Below are 25,985 nucleotides of genomic sequence, written 5' to 3'. Positions count from 1 at the left end.
TATTAAAGCCTTTGTATTATCGAACTCCTCTCCTGAGTCGTAATTGAGGGTATCTCACTAACCAGTAATAAATGATCAAGTGCTGTGGAGAGTGAGCAAAGAAATTTGTTGGATGTAATTAGGAAAATGTGGAGAGAGAGAGAGAGAGACTGGGTAGGGCAGAGAGGAAATGGATTTGTAAGGGATGTCACAGAGAGAAGAGGAAGTAAGTGAATATCGATGGTGGATGGTTTGAAAATGGAAGGAAATTAATGGAAAGACTGGCGCAGGGTAGAGAGACATGGAAAGACTAATCTGAGCCAAGGACCTGTATCAGGCTGGCACCCGTAACAAAGTAGTACTCCTGCAACACTGCCTAACAATGTAAATCGAGATAATGTACTCAAATTCTGGAGTAGGGAATCAGAGGGAAGAGTGCAATTGAGGCAAGATGATACAGTTTAAGGTAAAAGTATAACCGAGAAAATAATAATGAACGGAATCTCTGAAGAAACAGATGAGAGGATGAGCAAAATTAGTGCTCACTTTAAGAAAAACTTACTTTGAACTAAAATTGTGCTGTGTTAATGCTCCCTATATGGTTAATATTATGGTTAATATCAGTGACATTATGCAATATAAATTTGTTTCGATACGACAGTGTGGGTTGAAAATTTGCTAAAGCAGTAGTTCTGGGCATGAAATGAAATGAAATGAAAATCGTTCATTGTCACAAGTAGGCTTCAATGAAGTTACTGTGAAAAGCCCCGGTGCCTGTTCGGGGAGGCTGGTACGGGAATTGAACCGTGCTGCTGGCCTGCCTTGGTCTGCTTTAAAAGCCAGCTATTTAACTGCAGTCTACGAGTTAAGCAAACAATTCAATATGGACTGGCCACCGTACAAATATTTCCTTGAGGCATTTGTATTCTTTTATCTTTGTTTTCAATTTAAACACGCTAGTATTCTTGCTGATAGCTGACTTAATGGTTAAAAGATAACTAACAATATTTTCAAAAGGTTTGAAGTATTGTGCCCATCCAATCCCTGTTCTCCAATGTTACTTCCAGGATAACACCATTAGCATAAAACAAAATCTCCATGCAAATAATCTGTTAAGTTTAAGAAAGAAACGTTGGAAATTACCAACCTGAACACTGAGTGTTGAGAATTGCCCGGCGTCTGCCCGGATAAAGATGCCAGTTGCCTGCCGTGTGCGAAACATCAACCCAATGTACCAGGGCAAGGTGATTGTGCTGGTAAGATTACTCCATGAAACAAGGCTGTTGCCCAGGAACCTTTGGGGACTGACCATTACTGGGACAAAAAGAAAAATCAGTTCACTATTACACTATTACAACTGATGGGAAGTTTTCATGAAATATTAACCAAACTGCAAAGTTACATTTCAATCCATAGCATCATCAATTAATAACTAGCTACCTAAATAAATCATCTGCAAATTTAGAGGAGCCCTTTCCTGGAATGCTGCGGTTTGCAAATTCTTCTTACCCTTTATAAGATGTACTTTGCAAATTGGGGAAAATGTAAGAGGCCTCACAGTCATTCTTACCTTCTTGCACTTTAGCTTAACAAGTTGATGGCAAGTAATTGACCTAAAGTGTCACTAACTTTGTTTCTCTTTGCATAAATGCTATCAGACCTGTTGAGTATTCCCAGCATTTTTGTTTTTATTTTAGCTTACCACACGTCTGTTAACTCAAACTAGTGAGTGTCCGCTGAGCTCAAATATGAGGGATGCCTATTACTTGCTTTCTTTACATTGACAAACCAAGGGGAAGGCCCAAGATCATGATACTGGGACACAGGTTGAATGAATAAAAGAACAGAAGAGATAAATCAGTTCATAATTAAGCACAATCAGAATTCGTAGAAAGGTCCCGGTAAAAGAGATATTCCATCATGTAGGCAAATGAACAAAACTGACAGCCCTGCAATCCATTGTTCTTGGACGAAAACACTGTTGGTACTCATGGAGAACATTGAGTCCATTCTGAGCTCCCACTTCTCTGTCAAAAAGCATACCCAAATTATGTAAAGCAACCTAGCAGTAAAGAAATGTATTCCTCCGCTTTTTTGTTTTTAGACAACGGCCTCACTTCCCATGCTGCTGAAAGTGTTGACTTCTTCATGAAACTCATCCAACTGACCATTTTTCTTGTGGCAGTAGTATCATTGCCAGGCAATTCTACAGGGGTAGTCAATAATTATACTATTTGCCCCAATGTTCACCGTGAGCGTAAAAGGCGATATGGGCACAAAATCCCGCGGGAGTCAGGAAATGAGATTCTCGCGAGCAAGAACGTTTCCCGATTTAACCCGCCCCTTGCCAGTGTCATAATGAGGTCCCTCCTACAAAGGGTGGGGACCTAATTTCCATATTTTTCAAACATTTGCATATCATTAAAGGGCTTCCCAACTGCATGATCACCCCTCACTAAATATTTGTTGGTAAGGATTACAACAGCTGTATAAGAAGGGGAACCATAGAAATGATACAACACAGGAGCCGACTTCCGGTGACGGCGTGTGGGAGGCAGCCGCACAATGGAGGGCTCCCGTTCGGGATCGGCATTTTCGGGGCTTTAAGCTCGGCCCCAGGGTCCACGGAGGCGGCAAAAGCAGGGAGAAGGCACAGAGGCGGCAAAGTGAAGGCACAGTGAAGAAAAATGTCGAGGGTGAGCAAAAGAACGTCCGTAAAGAAAACAGCTGAAGGTCCGTCGGGGAGTGGAAAGGTCACCGCGGGGTCACCAAGGAAAATGGAGGCTGGAGCTCCAGGGGAGGCTGCATTGTTTACGGCTGAAGAAATAACTAAGGTGATGGCTGCGGAATTCGAAAGGCAGTTTACAAAATACATGGAGACAATGAGGAAGGAGATGAGAGAGGTTTTGAGTGTGCTGGTGGAGGAGGTGATTTCCCCGGTGACGAAGGCGGTGGCGAGCGCAGTGGCGGAGGTGCAAGAGCAAGGGGAGGCGCTGAAGGAAGTGGAGGAGACGGTATTGCAGCACGGTGATCAACTTGCCTCGATGGGGAAGGAGATGCGCAAGGTGATGGACATTAACAAGGATCTGCGAGGAAAAATGGAAGACCTGGAAAACAGATCCAGGTGACAGAATTTGAGGATTGTGGGGCTGCCCGAAGGAGTTGAAGGACCGAGGCCGACTGAGTATTTTGCCACGATGCTGGTGAAACTATTGGGGGATTGAACTGGATCGATCGTGGAGGCCTGTACCAAAGGCGTGTGAGCCGCCAAGGGTAGTGACTCTGTGCTTCCGTAGGTACAGTGTGAAGGAGAAGGTCCTGAGCTGGGCCAAGCAGAAGCGGGTGGTGCAGTGGGCTGGAGCTGGTATACGTGTATACCAGGGCTTTACGGTGGAGCTGGCGAGGAGGCGAGGTGCAGTGTGCCATTGTATATCCAGCGAAGCTGAGGGTGACTTACAAGCTCAGGGACTTTTATTTTGGAACGGCGGAAGCAGCGGGTGGGTTTGCGAAAGCAGAAGGACTGTGGCAGAACTGAGAAATTGAGAAATGGCCATGTGCCGATGTAACCTCATGACTGTATTTTCTTCTTTTTTGTTTCACTGCGTGCGGGTGTATGGGCTAAAGAGCCAATGTTGTATATATTTGGACAAGGGAAGTGATGGGACTTTCACTCGAAATGAGGGCTCTTTGGGGTGTAGGTGGATATGCGGGGTTTGTGTGCTAAAAGGGGATGTTTGGGCTTTCCTAGGGCCGGGCAAGGGGGAAAGAGACCCGGGTGGGGCCCTCCATGCTGGCCGGTTTAAGCCGGCCAGTGAACAGGAGTGAGGTGGGGGGAGGGGCTGCGGCCATCTGAGCCTAGCAGAACAGGGTCCGAGTGGTCTAGCCGGGGTGGAAAGTTGGGGGGAAGGAACCGAGGTTGGGAGGAGGAGTTTTACAAGAGGCAGTGGACGGGAGGAGCTGGAGACTGTGTGTGTGGGGAGTGAGGGGGGGGGGGGGATGGTTACAACTCTTGGGTATCATGTACGGTACTCTTTCAGAGGTTGGAGGGCGTTGAGTGGAGGGTGGGGGAGGGGGAATGGACTCTATAGGTCAATGGTGACCATGGGCGGTCCCGGACTCCTTTTCTTTTTCTCCTTTGTTTTTTTGTTGCCACCGTGGGAGGGTTTGTTTTATTGGATGCATTTATTGACAGGTGGGCCGTTGTTTGGGGTGGTAGGAGAATGGGATTGTTGGTATTATTAAGGGGATTGATTTAATATCTGTTACCGTTTACTGTTTGTGGGTGGGGTGTAAATCTTGAAGGAAAATGTGAAAATGGAGAATAAAAACATTAAAAAAAACACAGAAGGAGCCAATTCGGCCCTTCTTGTCCATGCTGACCTAAAGACGCCAGGTGGCCCATCGTCCTGCACACAGCCCACAGCCCTGCAGCTCACACCATGTAATAATTATAATCTTTATTAGTATTAAAAGTAGGCTTACATTAATGCTGAAATGAAGTTACTGTGAAAATCCCCTCGTTGCCACACTCCGGCGCCTGTTCGGGTACACTGAAGGAGAATTCAAAAGCACCAAACAAGCACGTCTTTCGGAACTATGTGGGAGGAAACCGGAGCACCTGGAGGAACTCCACGCAGACATGGGGAGAATGTGCACACTCCGCAAAGACAGTGACCTAAACCGGGAATCGAACCTGGGTCCCTGGCGACCATGCTACCGTGTCCCCCTGTAGACCAAGGTACTTTTTAAAAGAGTTTAGGGTCTCTGCCGCCACCACCAACTCAGGCAGCGAATACCAGACACCCCACCACCCTCTGCGTCATTTTTCCTAATTTTCCTTCTAATCCTTCTGTCACTGAGTTTGAAACTACGACCCCTGTCTTTTGAATACACTGCCAAAAGGAAACAGGTTCCCCCTGTCTAATTGATCTATACCTCAATTTTGTACTTCAATCATGTCAGTCCTCAGTGTACTTTGTTCCAAGGAACCAACTTCAATCCCTCCTTGCAGCTACAATTCTACAGCCCTGGGAACATTCTAGTAGATCTTCTGCACATCCTCTCCAGAGCAATAACATCCTTCTTGTAATGTGATGGCCACATGCTCGAGTTATGGCCGCAGTGTCTAATACAGTTCCATCATTTTATCCCTACTTTTGTGTTCCAAACTCTTTCCAATGAAGTAGAGCATTCCATATGCTTTCTTTACAACCATCTGTACTGCTACTTTTAAGGACTTGTGCACTTGCACACCAAGATCTCGGGCTTCATCCACCCCTCTCAATATATTCCCGTTTATTGAGTATTCTGTTACTGTTTGAGCGTTTGACTTCCCTAAATGCATTACCTCACACTTACCAGAGTTAAACTCAATCTGCCACTTTCCTGCCCACTCCACCAACCCATTTATGTCATTTTGGAGCTTGCAGCTATTCTCTACACTATCCACTACATGGCCAGTTTTTTGTGTCGTCTGCAAATTTGCCAATTGTGCCCCCCACATTTCAGTCCAAATATTCAATATATAAAATAAACAGCAGGGGTCGCAGCACGAGTTCTGCAGAACACCACTTGAAACAGCTTTCCTTTCACAAGGGCAGCCAGGCAATTGCACAGGGGAGGTACTGCAGTCAATAAGTATACATGTTCGGCGCAAGCGTAAACGGCGACACGGTCACAAAATCCCATGAGAGTCAGGAAACAAGATTCCCGCCGGTGAATTCTTGTTTCCCGATTTTTCCCCACCCCTTGCTGGTTGCGTAATGAGATTCCCACCATTTGTGGGTAGGATCCTCAATTCCATATTTAATTCCTGTTACTAGGCCAATTTTGGATCTAATTCACCACATTACCCTGTATCTCATGGGTTTTGACTTATTTGCCATGTGGGACCTTGTCAAATGCCTTACTAAAATCCATGTAGACAACCTCCACTGCACTACCCTCATCGATCATCCTTGTCACTTCCTCAAAGAATTCAATCAAATTTGTACGGCATGACTTTCCCTAAACAAAGCCACGCTGACTATTCCTGACTAGTCCATGCCTTTCTAAGTGACAGTTTATCTGATCTCTCAGGATTGTTTCTAACAATTTTCCCACCACTGAAATAAAACTAACTGGCCTATAATTGTTCGCCATTTTCTTTTTAAACTGCGGAACCATGTTTGCATTCCTCCAGTCTTCCGGCCCCTCCCCTCTGTCTAGTGAAGTTTAGAAAATAATCCTTAGAGTTATTTCCTCCCTGACCTCCTTCAACATCTTAGGAAACAATCCATCCGGCCATGGCGACTTATCTATTTTACAAGGATTCCAACACCTCTAAAACTTCCTCTCTCGTTATGAATATTTTATCCAATATTTCACACTGCTCCTCCTGGATTATTCTATCCACTTTATTCCTTTCCTTTGTGAATATGGAGACACATTATTTGTTGAAAACTCTTTCCATATCCTCTGCATCTTCACACAAGTTCCCTTGTTATCCCTAATAGCTCCAACATTTTCCTGGACTATCCTTCTGCTCTTTATATAGCGATAAAACATTTTTGTGTTTTCCTTAATCTTGTTTGTTAAATATTTTTTCATGCTCTGTCTTTGATTTTTTTTTAAACTTGATCCCTGTACTTTTTTATACTCCTCTAGGCTATTTGCAGGGTTACGTTTGTTGTGACTATCATAGCTTTTTTTTTCTGTTTAATCTTCCCCTGTATTTTCCGAGACAACCATGGGGGTCTAGATTTGGCAGTATCTTTCTTAGTTTTGAAGGGGTCATGTCTGTTTTGTACGCTAATGATATCACTTATTTGTGCTTCCCACTGGTTTACCACTGATTTATGTTTTAGCAGTCTTGTCCAGTCCACATGAGCCAAATCACTTCTCAGTTTTGTAAAACTTGCCTTCTCTCAGTTTAAAACTTTTACTCCTGATTTATCTCTGTCCTTTTCCATAATAATACTAAATTTATCTGAATTGTGGTCATTATCCCCGATATGATTGTCCATTTGTCACTTCACCCACTTGCCATTTTCATTTCCCAAGACTAAATCCAGAATTGTGTCTCCTCTCATTGGGCATGTCACATATTGATTTTTAAAAAATCATGGACACAGTACATAAATTTTTCATCCATAATGCCCCTAATATTGGTTGAAACCAAGTTGATATTGAGATAGTTAAAGTCTCCTCCTAATATTACTCTCTTATCCCTCCAGGCAGAAATGTGTCTACGTATATCTTCTATATCCCCTCTCACTTTTTGTGACAGAGAACCCCGCCCAGTATCTTACAGCACAGAAAGGCAACCATTCTAACCATCTTGCCACATTGGTACTCTGAGGCATTTTTCCACTTAGACTCACTCCCCTGCTCTTTCCCCATAGTTATGCCATTTTCGCTCTTTCAAGTATTTATCCAATTCCCCTTCGGAAAGTTACTATTAAATCTGGATCCACAGTCCTTTCAGTCCATGCGTTCCTGATCATAATGCCTCATTGTGTGAACTATGTTCTCCTCACTAACCTGGCCAATGATTTCTGTTTGGAAACTCCAGGTGACTCTGTTTCTTTGCCCCCTATAAAAGTGAACCATTTAGATTTTACTGTCTCTCCTCATTCTTCCTTCCAAAATGCATCACTTCACTGTTGTATTTCAGGTTTGAAATAAATCAAATTCATTTGTGCATACTTAAGTTTAGCTTCACTTGACTTTGATACACTCCCCTTTTTAAAATAAGATAACATAAAGTATAACTGAACAGCATTCTCCCTGTGCACATCCCAAGTTTCCATTCCCAGATATTGCTGCAGGCAACTATGCATTTACATGGGCTTCTAGTTCCTTGCATCATTTCAGTTACTTTTGTTTCTAACGTATGTTGTCCAGCAGCAGGAAGAGAAGTCAGGAAAGAAATTCAATCATAGATGTCCAAGGGTTTTTTCGATTTAACCCCTTACAGCTTATGGGACAGTATGCACTTCATCTGTCTAGCAACATGGTAGAATCTGTGGAGCTGAGATGCTAGGAAGGCTTGTGTCTTTGAATTTACAAAAATTTTAAAAATGGAGCCCCAAAGTTAAAACCGAAATAATTCAAACACTCATTTCACATCTGACCCTGTGAACAGAAACTCTCTCATGCAAAATTCAATCATCTGCTAGAAAAGCCTCACTGAGGCTTTCACGTAATCCGAAATTAGATTGCCTGATGAATGTCACTTTGCATTGATATGTTAAAAGGGACTTCCTTTTGTCACTGTAATGAACACATATTAAGTTAGCTTACATTTCAGCACCCTCACTGGGGAATTAGGAGAGCAGTCTAATTGTGTGACACTAGCTTTCAATTTGCCAAATTGATGTTTGACGTGATGCTAAATTTAGTGAAGAAGATGCGACATAGGATGAGTACTTGTGACACATGGCTGTACCTCATGCACTCAGTACGGTTATGATACGTTTACTGTAACAACAAGTCTCCTGAAAGAAGCCCGAGTGAAGTTAATGGAAAATTCCAGAGCATGGGTTTTAAGACTGATGGATGGAAGCTGTCTGGAAACCAATATTTTATGTAAAGTTTTCCCTCAGAACCAATATAAATTTCCATTTCAGTGACATCACAGGTGGAGAACAGCCAGAATCCTTTGTCATGGTGCCACTGGAGCAAAACTTAATTTTTCTACATACGTTATTAAAAAACAATGCAGTCAATTGTAAATATATTGGCTGGATTCTCCAGTCCCCCAGCCGCGTGTTTCTCAGCAGTGCGCTGGCGGCGGGATTCCATACTCTCGCTGCTTGTCAATGGGATTTCCCACTGAAGCCAACCCACACCGCGGGGAAATCTGTGGGCAGGGGTGCACTGCCGGTGGGAAATGTGATTCGCAACGGCAGGAGAGTTCCGGCTGCTGTTCTATATAGCACTTGGTCAACCTTGGGATTCATCATATGTATTGCTAAATGTTGCGCACATGGATGTGCGCGCACCTTTTATTAAAAATAAAATTAAAATTTGTTGGTTTGGGAAGATATAAAGCCCATGGGGTTTTTGACCATAACTTGGTTTAGCCACTAAAGAAATGGGAAAGTAGCAGTTAAATTGGGTCTCCATTCTTTCCGACAGTCACCTTGTTACCTTCTAAGGTGCAGAACTTCCATTGTCCACTTACACTCCAAATGACATGAAAGGAAAGAGATTCCCTAAGCAGAAAGTTTCAGTCCAGACTGGGACCAAGAAGCATGGTGAACTCAAACAGGGGAGCATCTGAACCCTACCACTGAGGTCTGGGCTTAGCAAGCAGCTTGGACCCCTAAATAGGGGACCAGTTAGGGCATTGGCAGGGTGTGCCTGGGCAATTTTCACCTTTATGGGGAGGAATCGTCTGAACAGTTCAGGGCAGGAATGCCTGTAAACCTTTCTGCTGGACCTGGAGAAGCTCTGTATCTGTCTCATGTCCGAACTCGTGTATCTGTTTTGTAAATTTTACTTCAGTAAAATTAGACGACAATGATGCTGAACCTTCCCAGAACATATGCAAACTGTGCAGATTTAATCAATCTTTCACACTCTAGCATCTGTCACCATATGGTTCAAATAACTCATTTCTGTCTCATGCTCTGTTATACTGGTTTTGTTATGAAGCATTCCCCAATGCATCATCCATTCAGAAAGATCCATATGTTCATATCCAAAGGGATTTATGCTGGCTCAGTTTAATCCCAGCCTCATGGCTATCTATGTCCTCATCATCCTGAGTGTGCAAATTAATTTCCCTCTTCAACTAAAGCAAATTTACATGCTGATTTACGGCAACATAATTTTTTGTAAAGTGGATCCCTGATTATAATTTATTTTAATTTATGGATCAAAGTCTTGTTTGATGTTTTGAACAGTAACATTTCTGATAATAATCTTTTTTTTCATAAATGCTTTCCTTACAAACTCATTTACGTTCTTCCTGACTGATATAGCAGGACTGTTTGTCTCCCTGGGCGCTGTCAATTACTGTCTAAGTTGGCTCAATGATGGAGTGAGTTTCAGCAAAGTAGGAAGAAATTCTTGTCCACAACCAGCAAGTTCTGAATGGGTGACCAACTTATTTGGTTTTCATTGCCCATCCGCCCCGTTTCTGCTGAGCAGATAGGGTTCAAATTAATCCCATCGATCCATATAGCATTACAAAAAAAGTTATAACTCTTTAGGACTTGTTCATTCACGACCTCAGTTCCAAGAAGAATGGAGGAAGGGTTGGCTATCCAGTAAGAGGTGGAAACTAGATCATATACATAGATTACATAATAAATCAGCCAAGCATCAGTTGGGTGACAGTGCTAATAAGAAAACAATTAATAATAATGATCTGGCGCTGGATTTTACGTGGGGGAGGGGCACCGCCTGCCACACCCTGCTCACAAAGTAAAGTTGGTTCCAAACCGAATGCTTTTAAACAAGGGTGCCCTGAAGTGATAACTCGGGGCGACCTTAATGAGCTTGTGATGCACATTGAATCTAAAAGCCCTACAGTGCAGAAGAAGGCCATTTGGCCCATAGAGCCTGCACCCACCCTATGAAAGGGAACCCTATTTAGGCCCACACCCCTGCCATCCTCGTAACCCCACCTAACCTTTGGACACTAAGGGGCAACTTAGCATGACCAATCCATCTAACCTGTGTTTTGTTATGCTCTTGACGTAGCATAAGCTGCTTCCTTGATGTGCAATCTGACAAAGGAAGGTTCAGACTTGGAGATAGCTTTAACACGTTTATTAAACTATTAACAATTCTCCTACTTGGATTCGACGCCGCTGTTAATCCTGCTATAGCTACTCAGACTGACAAACCAGTCAGCTACAATCCACGTGGTGGGAGTGATGTTCAATCAACCTTGTGTCTGTACTCACTGAGAGTTTCCACTGGAAAGAGGAAGATCATGTGTGCAGTGTCCTTATATATGGGTTGGTGTAATGCCCTCCTGTGGTATCTTGACTGCCCATTGGTCGTGTCCTATCTTACTGACCTATTGGTTGACTGCCTGTGTGTCATGTCTCTGGTGTTCCCTCTAGTGTCTATTACCCCTTTGTACACTTAGTGATGTATATCACCAGAACCTGCACTTCTTTGGACATTTAAGCTCATCTGCCCCCTGGTGGGAGGATGTCCCACCCTCAAGAACTGTCAGACAATCTGATTAGCCGACATCTCCAGTCACGCCAGAACTCCGACGTGAGCCATTCTGCATGGAGGCCCACAGGGATGGAAATATAGACACCAGGTCCAGGTGGGTCCTGGGCTTTTAGGGTTTGGAGTGATGAGGCATTGGAGGGAGAGGTGTGAGAAGAGTGAGGGGTGGTGGGTGGATGGGATTTGGAGGTCAGGAGGGGAGGCAAAAAGGAGGATGGGGGAAAGGGGGGTGAAGAGTAACATCTTGGGTGTGGGAACAGCAAGCGTCTTGAATGATATACCTCCTCTTCTTTCCGGACTTCTCTCCAACTTTGTTTTAAAAAAACGGCTATTCCACTCTCGCCCGCCTGCCACTGGCGGGCGTATTATGGCAGTGGAGGCGGATTAAGGGCTTTACATGGGTGATAATTGACCACTTAGGACCCTCAATAGGCCAAAGGGTGGGCAAGTTCATGGATGTTACCCAACCTCCCCCCACACCACCCCACCCCCCTCCCATCATAGGGAACAAATTGAGGAACAAATTGAGGATGGGCAGGAAGGCAGTAGGGTAGCTAACCAATATATTTTGCATGCCCTTGCCACACCGCACCGAAAACACACCCGACAGGGGCCGTAAACTCCGGCCCTTGGAATGCTGATCAATATTTAGCATAGTTATTGCGTGCAGCCTCTATGAATGTTATTTTCACACAAGCATTTCAAATTAATTTGACAATAATCACACACGCTTTTAATTCCTTCGACAATTTACATGTGTTAAGTGGAATTCTGAGCACATCACTGCACCTCTAATGCAGCTTCCCCTCTTTACTCAGCAGACATTAGCTAACTTCGGTGAAGACTGGAATCAAAACTGGGCGCTCTTCGGTTTGTATCACTCAGTTGCCCACTAACCTGCCAAATCATTAAGCTCCGTCTTCTCCCTGAACCAATTTTTCATATTTTAGGATTCAACGGTTGGCCACAGCAATCACATGTTTGGACCTTTAGAGAGTCACCACACCTCAGGCAAGGAACAAGGTTGAGAATGTGGGGCCTTCACGTTAACCATTAGCGAGTACGATTTTTTAGCACCCATGTTCAGTACAGAATCCTTTTCTCGTGTACTGTCCATTTCAGATGAGCTTGACAATCAGTGCCCACACTTCTGCTGCTTTGACTTTCCCCACAGAATAAGTGGCGTAGATATATAATTTTAACCTGGCTGTCCTTTCGTCTAAAGAACGAATGTGATCCTTTGTGCCGATCCTGTATGAGCTGTTCAGAATGCTGTGCCGCATCACCAACAGCTGCAGCATAGGAAACTGGACAGCTCAACATCTCATTATCAACGCACAAAACCCAAACACAGATGTAAATCATTAACTCCTCATCCATGTGGCTGTCTCCAGGGAATCTCCTTAGTGCCCACTATTGTTTCACAATTAATGGCAAATCATTTGACCTGAGTATACAATAGGTCAGCTTGTGGAATCAGCCCAAACAGCTTTGTAAAATTAGAATGGGACGGAAGCAGCTGCTGAAAAGGAAACATTTAAATGTCGGAAAACTTTTCCTTTCTCCAATTCTTGCAAAAGTGAATTTGGCGAGCTCAACAGCTTAATTAATATAGCCTGATCTGAGCCAGTACTTATTGACAGCTGAATGATTCTCGTGCTTTAACATTGTGTTCTGGATAAACAATACGCTTCCTTACCATTAACGCTACCGCTACACTTCCTAGCTCTCTGGTGTTAAAAATAACCATCCTCCCCAGTGGATAAATGCACCGGTTGGTGTGGTTCAGGGCCGCAAAGACAACAAGGAGGTTTGATTTGTGTCAGTTTGGGTGCTTTTAAGGGGGTTAAATTTATCCTCACCAGACAAGGGCTTGAGGAGCAGGGGCGGAAAAGAAGATAGCTAAAAGCACGAGTACGTGGACATCAGTTAATGAGAGGATTAAACTTGGCTGTGCTTTTCCCAAGGTAAAATAAGTTGCTCACGCTCACCATCAAGGCTTAAACTTGATGGGTGGTCAACTTGGGTGAGGTCGTGAATAGCTGCAAACATGCCTCAAAAAGGATTGATTTTTTTTTCTTTGCTCTCATTAGCTGTAATTCATCTGCTGTCAACCACTTTGGGATGCCCTGAAAGGCATTAAATGAATGCAGGTTCTTTCTCGGTTTGATTCTTTTTAATGTTTTTAGATGCTGATGTGGGGCTCTAAGACCTTATTAATAGGAAAGATCAGCCTAATAGGGAAAGCTGACCTTGTACTCAATGCACTTAGCAGACAATTGAATCTGTGTACACACGAGAACAACCCCTGAATTTGGCTGATGCTATCATCAACTTGCTATGGCTGCATAGCAACCATCAAAATGACAGTACTTGAGAAATTAAACACGTCAGCAAGAAGCACTCCAAAATCAGATGAATCGAATATCAAATACTTCTTCCATTAGTCTATTAGCCTCCCCTTCATTGGTCCAACCAAAATGTATTTCATCCTTAGACGCAGTTTATTGGCCTTGTTGTGTCCGGCTTGGTGACGCGATGAGGCCGTTGAATCTCACGAGAGCCCACCCGCAACACTCAAAACGCCTAGTGGGAGTTAACGGAACCTCACAGAGATGCCACTGTCTTGATCTCACCCTCGTAGAGCGAGATCCAGATGTACATACTTAAATACGCCATTAGACGTATTTAAATATGTCGGCGCACTATTTTCCCAGGGCCCGGGAACTAATGGTCTCACTTGGGAGACTTCGCCACAAACGTGGACCAGGCGTAACGGCACCTGCAGGGTCTCCCAGGCCATTGGAGACCCTTGGGCGGTTGGGCCTGGGGCAGGGTGGTATCCTCACACTCCCGCTGCCACCCGGGCACCATGGCACTGCCAGCCTGTCCATAAGAGCATAAGACCATAAGACATGGGAGCAAAATTAGGCCACTCGGCCCATCGAGTCGGCTCTGTCATTCAATCATGGCTAATATTTTCTCATCCCCATTCTCCTGCCTTCTCCCCATAACCCCAGATCTCCTTATTACCTTAACACTGCCACCTGGGCATCCTGGCAGTGCCAGCCTGGGTGGATGCCAGGGTGCCCTGGTAGCACTGCCAGGATGTCAGGTTGGCAGTGCCACTGTGCCCAGATGCCAGGTTGTCCATGCCAAGGATTGGGCCCAGGGATGCCTTGCCCTTAAGAGGTGGGGTGAGGCTGAAGGGCTTGAGGAAGTAAGTTGGGAGCAGTGGGGGGGGCTCCAGAGGCCACTCTAGAATGGCTGAGGGGGTTAAATGATTTGGGCGGCATTTAAAGTCCCGATCCGCGAACACTCTCCCTGCACAGGCGAGTTGCGCTTGTCAGTGCAGGAAATGATTGTAAGTGCGACCTGCAGGTGCCCAGGAACACCCCGCTAAATATACCCAAAATGGGACTCTGTTTCTAGTAAGTCCCACCCTTAGTCTCCAAAAATTATCTGTGAGCAGTTTAATATTTCCTGTCTATTTGCAAAAGAATTTCATGTCATGCATATGTGGTGAAATGTCAAGAAAACATTGTTTAAGAACACTTAACAATTTTTGCTCCCTCAGTGTGACCATAAGGGGAAATAAATTATCCTATTTTTCTGAGTTGGCGCTGCCCAAATACTCCAATACATGGCATCATTCAATTCTTGGTGTGCCCCTCCATCCTTCATTTCCCTTGTGCTCTTCCCTAGTCCATCTTTCCTGCCTGATGTTTCTGCTACACAAGGCCGACTTTCTAAATTTCCCTACTACATGTTGGCTGTTCAAATTAGTCATACACTGTGCATTATGTTAATAGTTGCAACAGCCTGAGTGATCAAATGCTCAGTCACCACAGATTTTAATGGCACCTTAACATTAATGTTTTCCTGCTGCCTCTGTTTCAAAATCATGGTATTCTCACTGGATCAAAAAATAGCATACAACTCAAAACCTTGTGACCTTGGTTGTGATCTAGCGACCCTGTTATCCATAGCCGTTAACCTGCAAAGGCCACTAAATTCCGAGAGCGGCCAAAAGAGCGAGATCTCAGGTTGAGATCTACCGCACCCCCCACCTCCCGCCCCCGCCAGTGGCGAGAAAGGTCGTGAACCTGATTTCAATATATTAATATAATGTTACATACTATTAAAGGGCTTGATGCCGTAGCACCGACCACCAGAGAAAAACGGAAACCAGTTGAGATGGCCATGCTGGGGGCGTGGAAGTGCCTGTAAACCCCGATGATTGAGGGCAAGGCTGGGCACTTCCCTTGGCAGTGACAAAGGGGCAGTCCCAAAAGGGCAATGCCAAGGGGGCAGTGTCAAGGTGGCTCTGGCGGGGGGATCTGGCGGGAGGAGGGGTGACCCTTTTCCATTAGGAGGAGGTTCCCTTATGTGTGGTGGGGGGGGGGAAAAGAAGTGAGAGGCTTGATGCCTGCGGGGGAGGGGCAGATGGTGATGGGGTTGCCCCGATGTTGCCGTTGTGGTAGAAGGAGGGGGGGGGAAGGTGTGCCCCAGTCCTGCTGTCCATCGGAGGGGCGGGGGAATGAACTTTGAGATCAGGGCGCAATCTCAGAATCCTGGCTTTGCCAGCCCCACCCCTCCAGCTGGCTTTCTTTTTTTTAATAAACATTTTATTGAGGTATTTTTGGTATTACAACAACAACAAAATAAATAATGTACATGAATCTATAAACATAGTGTAAAAGCCATCTCCCTCCCTTGCAGGTCCCACCTTTATTAACCCCCTACTCTGAGCTAAACTAACCCCCCTCCCCCTTCTGCTGATGATTAATTTTCTGCAAAGTTGTCGACGAACGGTTGCCACCTCCGGGCGAACCCTAACATTGACCCTCTCATGGCGAACTTAATTTTCTCCAGACAGAGAAAGCTAGCCATGTCAGATAGCCCAGGTTTCCGACTTCAGGGGCTTTGAGTCCCTCCAAGCTAATGTATCCGTCTCCGGCTACCAGGAAAGCAAAGGCCAGAACGTCTGCCTCTTTCTCCTCCTGGATTCCCGGGTATTCCAAAGAACAAAGAACAAAGAACAAAGAACAAAGAAATGTACAGCACAGGAACAGGCCCTTCGGCCCTCCAAGCCCGTGCCGACCATACTGCCCGACTAAACTACAATCTTCTACACTTCCTGGGTCCGTATCCTTCTATTCCCATCCTATTCATATATTTGTCAAGATGCCCCTTAAATGTCCCTATCGTCCCTTACTCCACTACCTCCTCCGGTAGTGAGTTCCAGGCACCCACTACCCTCTGCGTAAAAAACTTGCCTCGTACATCTACTCTAAACTTTGCCCCTCTCACCTTAAACCTATGCCCCCTAGTAATTGACCCCTCTACCCTGGGGAAAAGCCTCTGACTATCCACTCTGTCTATGCCCCTCATAATTTTGTATACCTCTATCAGGTCGCCCCTCAACCTCCTTCGTTCCAGTGAGAACAAACCGAGTTTATTCAATCGCTCCTCATAGCTTATGCCCTCCATACCAGGCAACATTCTGGTAAATCTCTTCTGCACCCTCTCTAAAGCCTCCACATCCTTCTGGTAGTGTGGCGACCAGAATTGAACACTATACTCCAAGTGTGGCCTAACTAAGGTTCTATACAGCTGCAACATGACTTGCCAATTCTTATACTCAATGCCCCGGCCAATGAAGGCAAGCATGCCGTATGCCTTCTTGACTACCTTCTCCACCTGTGTAGCCCCTTTCAGTGATCTGTGGACCTGTACTCCTAGATCTCTTTGACTTTCAATACTCTTGAGGGTTCTACCATTCACTGTATATTCCCTACCTGCATTAGCCCTTCCAAAATGCATTACCTCACATTTGTCCAGGTTAAACTCCATCTGCCATCTCTCCGCCCAAGTCTCCAGACAATCTAAATCCTGCTGTATCCTCAGACAGTCCTCATAGCTATCCGCAATTCCACCAACCTTTGTGTCGTCTGCAAACTTACTAATCAGACCAGTTACATTTTCCTCCAAATCATTTATATATACTACAAAGAGCAAAGGTCCCAGCACTGATCCCTGTGGAACACCACTGGTCACAGCCCTCCAATTAGAAAAGCATCCCTCCATTGCTACCCTCTGCCTTCTATGGCCTAGCCAGTTCTGTATCCACCTTGCCAGTTCACCCCTGATCCCGTGTGACTTCACCTTTTGTACTAGTCTACCATGAGGGACCTTGTCAAAGGCCTTACTGAAGTCCATATAGACAACATCTACTGCCCTACCTGCATCAATCATCTTAGTGACCTCCTCGAAAAACTCTATCAAGTTAGTGAGACACGACCTCCCCTTCACAAAACCGTGCTGCCTCTCACTAATACGTCCATTTGCTTCCAAATGGGAGTAGATCCTGTCTCGAAGAATTCTCTCCAGTAATTTCCCTACCACTGAAGTAAGGCTCACCGGCCTGTAGTTCCCGGGATTATCCCTGCCACCCTTCTTAAACAGAGGAACAACATTGGCTATTCTCCAGTCCTCCGGGACATCCCCTGAAGACAGCGAGGATCCAAAGATTTCTGTCAAGGCCTCAGCAATTTCCTCTCCAGCCTCCTTCAGTATTCTGGGGTAGATCCCATCCGGCCCTGGGGACTTATCTACCTTAATATTTTTTAAGACACCCAACACCTCGTCTTTTTGGATCACAATGTGACCCAGGCTATCTACACCCCCTTCTCCAGACTCAACATCTACCAATTCCTTCTCTTTGGTGAATACTGATGCAAAGTATTCATTTAGTACCTCGCCCATTTCCTCTGGCTCCACACATAGATTCCCTTGCCTATCCTTCAGTGGGCCAACCCTTTCCCTGGCTACCCTCTTGCTTTTTATGTAAGTGTAAAAAGCCTTGGGATTTTCCTTAACCCTATTTGCCAATGACTTTTCATGACCCCTTCTAGCCCTCCTGACTCCTTGCTTAAGTTCCTTCCTACTTTCCTTATATGCCACACAGGCTTCGTCTGTTCCCAGCCTTTTAGCCCTGACAAATGCCTCCTTTTTCTTTTTGACGAGGCCTACAATATCACTCGTCATCCAAGGTTCCCGAAAATTGCCGTATTTATCTTTCTTCCTCACAGGAACATGCCTGTCCTGTATTCCTTTCAACTGACACTTGAAAGCCTCCCACATGTCAGATGTTGATTTGCCCTCAAACATCCGCCCCCAATCTATGTTCTTCAGTTCCCGCCTAATATTGTTATAATTAGCCTTCCCCCAATTTAGCACATTCATCCTCGGACCACTCTTATCCTTGTCCACCAGTACTTTAAAACTTACTGAATTGTGGTCACTGTTACCGAAATGCTCCCCTACTGAAACATCTACCACCTGGCCGGGCTCATTCCCCAATACCAGGTCCAGTACCGCCCCTTCCCTAGTTGGACTGTTTACATATTGTTTTAAGAAGCCCTCCTGGATGCTCCTTACAAACTCCGCCCCGTCTAAGCCCCTGGCACTAAGTGAGTCCCAGTCAATATTGGGGAAGTTGAAGTCTCCCATCACCACAACCCTGTTGTTTTTACTCTTTTCCAAAATCTGTCTACCTATCTGCTCCTCTATCTCCCGCTGGCTGTTGGGAGGCCTGTAGTATACCCCCAACATTGTGACTGCACCCTTCTTATTCCTGATCTCTACCCATATAGCCTCACTGCCCTCTGAGGTGTCCTCTCGCTGTATAGCTGTGATACTCTCCTGAACAAGTAGCGCAACTCCGCCTCCCCTTTTACATCCCCCTCTATCCCGCCTGAAACATCTAAATCCTGGAACGTTTAGCTGCCAATCCTGCCCTTCCCTCAACCAGGTCTCTGTAATGGCAACAACATCATAGTTCCAAGTAGTAATCCAAGCTCTAAGTTCATCTGCCTTACCCGTAATGCTCCTTGCATTAAAACATATGCACTTCAGGCCACCAGACCCGCTGTGTTCAGCAACTTCTCCCCGTCTGCTCTGCCTCAGAGCCACACTGTCCCTATTCCCTAGTTCTCCCTCAATGCTCTCACCTTCTGACCTATTGCTCCCGTGCCCACCCCCCTGCCATACTAGTTTAAACCCTCCCGTGTGACACTAGCAAATCTCGCGGCCAGGATATTTATGCCTCTCCGGTTTAGATGCAACCCGTCCATCTTATACAGGTCACACCTGCCCCGGAAGAGCTCCCAGTGGTCCAGATAACAGAAACCCTCCCTCCTACACCAGCTGTTTAGCCACGTGTTTGTCTGCTCTATCTTCCTATTTCTAGCCTCACTGGCACGTGGCACAGGGAGTAATCCCGAGATTACAACCCTCGAGGTCCTGTCTTTTAACTTTCTGCCTAGCTCCCTGAACTCCTGCTGCAGGACCTCATGCCCCTTCCTGCCTATGTTGTTAGTACCAATATGTACAACGACCTCTGCCTGTTTGCCCTCTCCCTTCAGGATTCCCTCTACCCGTTCGGAGACATCCTGGACCCTGGCACCAGGGAGGCAACATACCATCCTGGAGTCTCTTTCACGTCCACAGAAGCGCCTATCTGTGCCCCTGACTATAGAGTCCCCTATAACTATTACTCTTCTGCGCTTTGACCCTCCCTTCTGAACATCAGAGCCAGCCGTGGTGCCACTGCTCTGGCTGCTGCTGTTTTCCCCTGATAGGCTATCCCCCCCGACAGTATCCAAAGGGGTATATCTGTTCAAGAGGGGGACAACCACAGGGGATTCCTGCACTGACTGCCTGCCCTTTCTGGTGGTCACCCATTTCTCTGCCTGCACCTTGGGTGTGACCACACTTACATAACTGCGATCTATGACGCTTTCCGCCACCTGCATGCTCCTAAGTGCATCCAATTGCTGCTCCAACCGAACCATGCGGTCTGTGAGGAGCTGCAGTTGGGTGCACTTTCTGCAGATGAAGCCATCCGGGACGCTGGAAGCCTCCCGGACCTGCCACATCTCACAGTCAGAGCACAGCACCCCTTCCGACCCCAAAGAATTGCCACCTCTGGACTCAGTGCCACCCTTGTTTTGGACATGACATCTGCAAACCCCTGCCAAAATGCCCTAAGTTTCAGACATGTCCAGAACATGTGGACATGGTTCGCTCGTCGTCCCGCACACTTTACACACCTGTCTTCCACCCCAAAGAATCTGCTCATCCGGGCCACTGTCATGTGAGCCCGATGAACAACTTGAATTGTATCAGGCTGAGCCTGGCACATGTTGCGGACGCGTTGACCCTGCACAACGTGTCCACCCATAGACCATCCTCTATCTCTCCTCCCAGCTCCTCCGCCCACTTGTGCTTCAGCTCCTCAGTCTGCATCTCCTCTGACCCCATAAGTTCCTTGCAAATGTCAGAGATGTTCCCCTCTCCTACCCACCCTCTGGAAAATACCATGTCCTGAATCCCCCTTGGTGGAAGGAGCAGGAAGGTTGAAACCTGTCTACGTAGGAAGTCCCGCACCTGCAGGTACCTGAATATGTTTCCCCTCGCCAACCCAAACTTCTCCTCCAGTGCCCTCATAATTGAAAAGCTCCCCTCTATAAACATCTCCCCCATCCTCTCAATCCCTGCTCTCCGCCATATCCGCAACACCCCATCCATACTTCCCAGGGCAAACCGGTGATTATTACAGATTGGAGACCAGACCGATGCTCCCTCCGCTCCCACATGTCTCCTCCATTGCCCCCAGACTCTCAGGGCCGCCACCACCACAGGAACGGCAGAGGCGCAGTTACCAACGCCCCCGGACTGGGGCCCTTGCATGAAGCTGCCTCCATACGCTCCCATGCCGACCCTCCCCCCACCACCCACTTCCTGATCATGGCTATATTTGCCGCCCAGTAGTAGTTACTAAAATTTGGCAGCGCCAGCCCGCCCTCTCCCTGACTCTGCTCAAGCATTACCTTCCTTACTCGCGGGGTCTTGCCCGCCCAAACAAAGCCCTGCCGCTGACTTTCTGATCATCGCCAGCGCTTTGAAGTTGCAAAGAGTCCAGCACCTCTTCCCGATATCATTTCTGGACTCCTTTCTCAAATTTGGCACCATTGGCCGGAAATACGTGTATGCTTCCTGCCTTCCACATTGAGGGTTTGGTATGTCAGATAGTGTCGGAAAAAACAGGTGCTACACTGTCTAATTTATAGACCATACTGTCTATTCATTTTTCGCCCTTTGCCCAGAACCCCCTTTAGTCATGGATAGCATGCTAGTCGTGAATAGAAATCAATTTACCTTTCACATTGTCATAAGTCAGGAATCAAGATCACACCATCTAGGCAAAAGAAGTTGAACACTGACATCATAAATAATCGATTCTAGAGTAATTTAAAGGCAGACATTTCACTCCAAAGTTTGATAAGTCATTTAAAAAAATCAAGCTTTTATTCCTGGGTTATGGTCTTACTTGAACTCAAGTAGATACTGTTGTGGAATCACTCCTCGATACTCATTATTGTACATGAAGGATTGAACATTTTATTTTCTTTCCTTTCCTTCCAAAGAAACTGGCTCACATTGAATTAGAATTATACTTTGGTACCCAGTCCTTTTTAACATACAGAATGAGAATTTGCAGGTTATTCACTCATATGAAGCATCACAATCAAGTCCAATCTTATCACTTGGTGCTGGCCCTTGTCACACCAGTGGATAGGAAGATAGCAGGAACAGTTCCTGAATCTAGTGCACTGAAGCCAACTACTGTACCCATTGCTCCTGCAATTGAGATCAGCTAACGCAGCAAATGACAAATAATATCCGAAGATTGAAATGCCCAATAGTTAAAAATAAGGACCATGCCCCTAGCCTGAGGTGTGATGATCCCCAGGTTAAATTACCACCAGTCAGCTCTCCCCCTCAAAGGGGAAAGCAGCCTTACCTTTACCTAGTTAAATAAACTGTCATTAAAAATTGTATTGTACTTAGACTCACTAACTTGATGTATTTAGCTGGTCTATTATTGCAAGACTCTCTTTACTTCTATGTTCAAATAAATCTGGATCAGTAGGTGGAATGCTCAGTATTGGAAACATCCATATCATATGTTTTCAAAGCATTATTTAAGTTTACAGAAAAGGAGCAATATAACAAGAATGTCATTTACAAGGGAGCAAAGCTGATAGAGCCAGTAGTGGCAAAACGGAGGTCTTTATCAGTAATAACGCACCATGTTTCTCATCTGAAATAAAGGGCATGTGCTAAAACCATCCAGAGACTCATTTTGAACATTCTCTCATGGTGAAACAAGGTCTTATTTTGCTTTCTTTTGAAGGGTTGTTTTCAAAGTGAGACGGACTCCATCACGCAAGAAGCAGGTGCACTGTAATTGGATCTGTGGGTAGGATTTTAGAGAGCTGTTTAGCACTACTCAGTGAACATTTCAAACTCTTGGAAGGCTGCCGTTATGAAATGGATTACAATACTTTTAATTCTCCATGTGTTAACTCTTGCTCTGCTGCTTAAAATGAGAAATGCACTGGTTCAATTGCAGCCGGTAGTCTGAGGTTTTGGAGGAATTCAAATGTATTTCTTGTGATTCTCACAATATTGAACCTGTGTGGTATTATAGGTATTATGGTACCTGATAGGCTAAAGCACCATTGGTGGAAACTGTATGCTTTCTATTGGTTAGAATGTATGATAGTTCCGCCCTGATAGGCAGGGTATAAGAACCCGTGCTGCCCCAGCAGCCGTCATTCCGTACCTGAGCTGCTGGGGGAAACAGCAGCTTATTAAAGCATTTAGTTGGACTACAACCTCGCTTTAGTGGTCAATGATCGTGCATCAATTTAATAAGCTTGTTTTTTTAAGAAGAAAGGATGGAGCTCCAAATCAAGCCGGAGTGTCTGCAACTTAGCCCCCACATGGCGAACTCAGCGGCAATCTTTAAGCACTGGCTGGCGTGCTTTAAAGGGTATCTCGAGATGGCCTAAAACGCACCCACGGGAGAGCAGAAACTGCATGTCCTGCACTCAAGGCTGATTTACACCCTCATCGAGGAAGCGGAAGACTTCGATGCAGCAATAGAGCTGCTAAAAGGATACTATATTCACCCAGTAAACCAGGTCTACGCCCGGCACTTGCTTGCAAAAAGGCGACAAACCCCTGGGGAATCGCTGGAGGAATTCTACCGTGCACTCTTGGTGTTGGGCAGAAGCTGCGGCTGCCCACAAGTTTCGGCGAGCGAACACACGGAACTCTTAGTCCGGGACGCTTTCGTGGCAAGTATGCTATCGTCACAAATCCGCCAGCACCTGTTAGAAAAGGACACCCTTGGTCTCAGGGAGGCACGGGCCCTTAGCAGGCTCCCTGGACGTGGCCTCCAGGAAAGCCCCCGCTTACGTTCCCGACCACGCGGCAGCCCCCTGGGCAACGTGGGACCCCTCTGCGACCGACCCTGAGACTTCCCCCATTTCCCCACAGGCCTGCGCTGCAAGGCGGCCTGGCAACCCCGAGGGGCCCCGCTGCTACTTTTGTAGGCAGGCCAAGCACCCCTGCCAGCGCTGCCCAGCCCGTGCATCCACCTGCAAGGGATGCAGCAAAAAGGGCTATTTCGTGGGGATATGCCAGGCCCGGGCGGTTGCCGCGGTCTCCGGCGGCGAATGCGGACCGCAACCACTAACTTCTCCACGGGCTCCGTGCGGCCAACGGTCGCCGCCATCTTCATATTCCAGGGCCACGTGTGGACCACGGGCGCCGCCATCTTGTTCCGCGGATGCCACGTTGGAGGGATGGGCGCCGCCATTTTGTGCACCACCAGCCATGTGCGACCAATGGGAGATGCCATCTTGGATGAACCCCAAGGACCCCAGCTCGGCTGATCACACACTGCCCGAAGAGAACTCTCAACTGCTGCGATTAGCCTCGGTGACTCTGGATCAGTCTCGGCCTCGAACACTCTTAACTGCTACGACGACTGTATTCACCAACGGGCACGAGACGTCCTGCCTAATCGACTCTAGGAGCACGGAGAGCTTCATACACCGTGACATGGTAAAGCGCTGTTCTCTCCTCATCCACCCCATTAATCAAAAAATCTCCCTGGCTTCCGGTTCACACTCAGTGGAGATAAAGTGTTTTGTGTAGCAAACCTCACAGTCCAGGGAAGGAAGTTCAAAAATTTCCATCTCTACGTCCTTCCCCACCTCTGCGCGGCTACATATCTGGGTTTAGACTTCCAATGTAACCTTCAAAATCTGACCTTCCAATTCGGCGGCCCTATACCCCCCCTTCCTGTCTGCAGCCTCGCGACCCTTAAGGTCGACCCGCCTTCCCTGTTTGCGAACCTCACCCTGGATTGCAAACCCGTCGCCACCAGGTGCAGACGCTACAGTGCCCAGGACCGGATCTTTATGAGGTCAGAGGTCCAAAGGCTACTGAGGGAAGGGGTCATTGAAGCCAGTAACAGCCCCTGGAGAGCTCAAGTAGTGGTGGTAAAGACCAGGGAGAAGCATAGGATGGTCATTGACTACAGTCAGACCATCAACAGGTTTACGCAGCTGGACGTGTAGCCTCTCCCCCGCATATCCGACCTGGTAAACAGCATCGGGCATTATAAGGTCTTCTCTACGGTGGATCTCAAGTCCGCCTACCACCAGCTCCCCATCCGCACTAGTGACCGCAAATACACTGCCTTCGAGGCAGATGGGCGGCTCTATCACTTCTTAAGGGTTCCCTTCAGTGTCATCAACGTGGTCTCAGTCTTCCAGGGCGGGATGGACCGAATGGTTGACCGGTACAGTTTACGGGCAACATTCCCGTATCTCGATAATGTCACCATCTGCGGCCATGATTTCTCCAGACCGCTAAAATCCTTTTCCTTACATACAAGGATAAATGCGTGTTTAGCACCGACCGCCTAGCCATCCTCGGCTACGTAGTGCGAAATGGAGTTATAGGCCCCGACCCTGAACGCATGCGCCCCCTTATGGAGTTCCCCCTCCCTCACTGCTCCAAGGCTCTTAAACGTTGCCTCGGGTTTTTTAACTACTACGCCCAGTGGGTCACCAACTACGCGGACAAGGCCCGTCCCCTGATCCAATCCACAGCTTTTCCCCTGTCGATAGAGGCCCGCCAGGCCTTCAGCCGCATCAAAGCAGACATTGCAAAGGCCACGATGCACGCCATCGACGAGTACCTCCCCTTCCAGGTCGAGAGCGATGCGTCCGACGTAGCTCTGGCGGCCAACCTCAACCAAACGGGCAGACCCATGGCCTTCTTCTCTCGTACCCTCCATGCTTCTGAAATCCGCCACTCCTCAGTCGAAAAGGAGGCCTAGGCCATAGTAGAAGCTGTGCGACATTGGAAGCATTACCTGGCCGGCAGGAGATTCACTTTCCTCACGGACCAACGGTTGGTTGCTTTCATGTTTGATAATGCACAACGGGGCAAGATAAAAAATGACAAGATCTTACGGTGGAGGACCAAAGTTTCCACCTACAATTACAAGATCTTGTATCGTCCCGGGAAGCTAAACGAGCCTCCTGACGCCCTGTCCCGTGGCACATGTGCCACCGCACAAGTGGACCACCTCCGAGCCCTCCACGAGGACCTCTGCCACCCGGGGGTCACTCGCTTTTTCAACTTTGTCAAGACCCGCAACCTGCCCTACTCCATCGAGGAGGTCAGGACAGCCACCAGGGACTGCCAAATCTGCATGGAGTGCAAACCGCACATCTACCGACCAGAGAAAGCGCACCTGATAAAGGCTTCCCGTCCCTTTGAACGCCTCAGCACGGACTTCAAAGGCCCCCTCCCCTCCACCGACAGCAACACGTACTTCCTGAACGTGATTGACGAGTCCTCCCGGTTCCCATTCGCCAACCCTGCCCTGAAAT

The 25,985-nt window shown here is 46.8% G+C and overlaps 1 protein-coding gene across 5 annotated transcripts in view; it reads right to left on the bottom strand.

Moving 5' to 3' along the window:
- Positions 1-25,985, bottom strand: part of celsr2 (cadherin, EGF LAG seven-pass G-type receptor 2) — a 430,851-nt gene that overhangs the window by 102,813 nt on the left and 302,053 nt on the right. For all 5 annotated transcript variants that reach the window (XM_072480304.1, XM_072480305.1, XM_072480307.1 and 2 more), the window contains exon 9: positions 1,127-1,293. In XM_072480304.1, coding sequence (XP_072336405.1) covers positions 1,127-1,293 — 167 coding nt within the window. The remainder of the gene's footprint in view (positions 1-1,126; positions 1,294-25,985) is intronic.

This window comes from Scyliorhinus torazame, chromosome 17 (assembly GCF_047496885.1).
Source record: "Scyliorhinus torazame isolate Kashiwa2021f chromosome 17, sScyTor2.1, whole genome shotgun sequence".
Classification (NCBI taxonomy): Eukaryota; Metazoa; Chordata; class Chondrichthyes; order Carcharhiniformes; family Scyliorhinidae; genus Scyliorhinus; species Scyliorhinus torazame.
The sequence above is the reverse complement of the archived record's forward strand: the minus strand, read 5'-3'. Positions and strand labels throughout refer to the sequence as shown.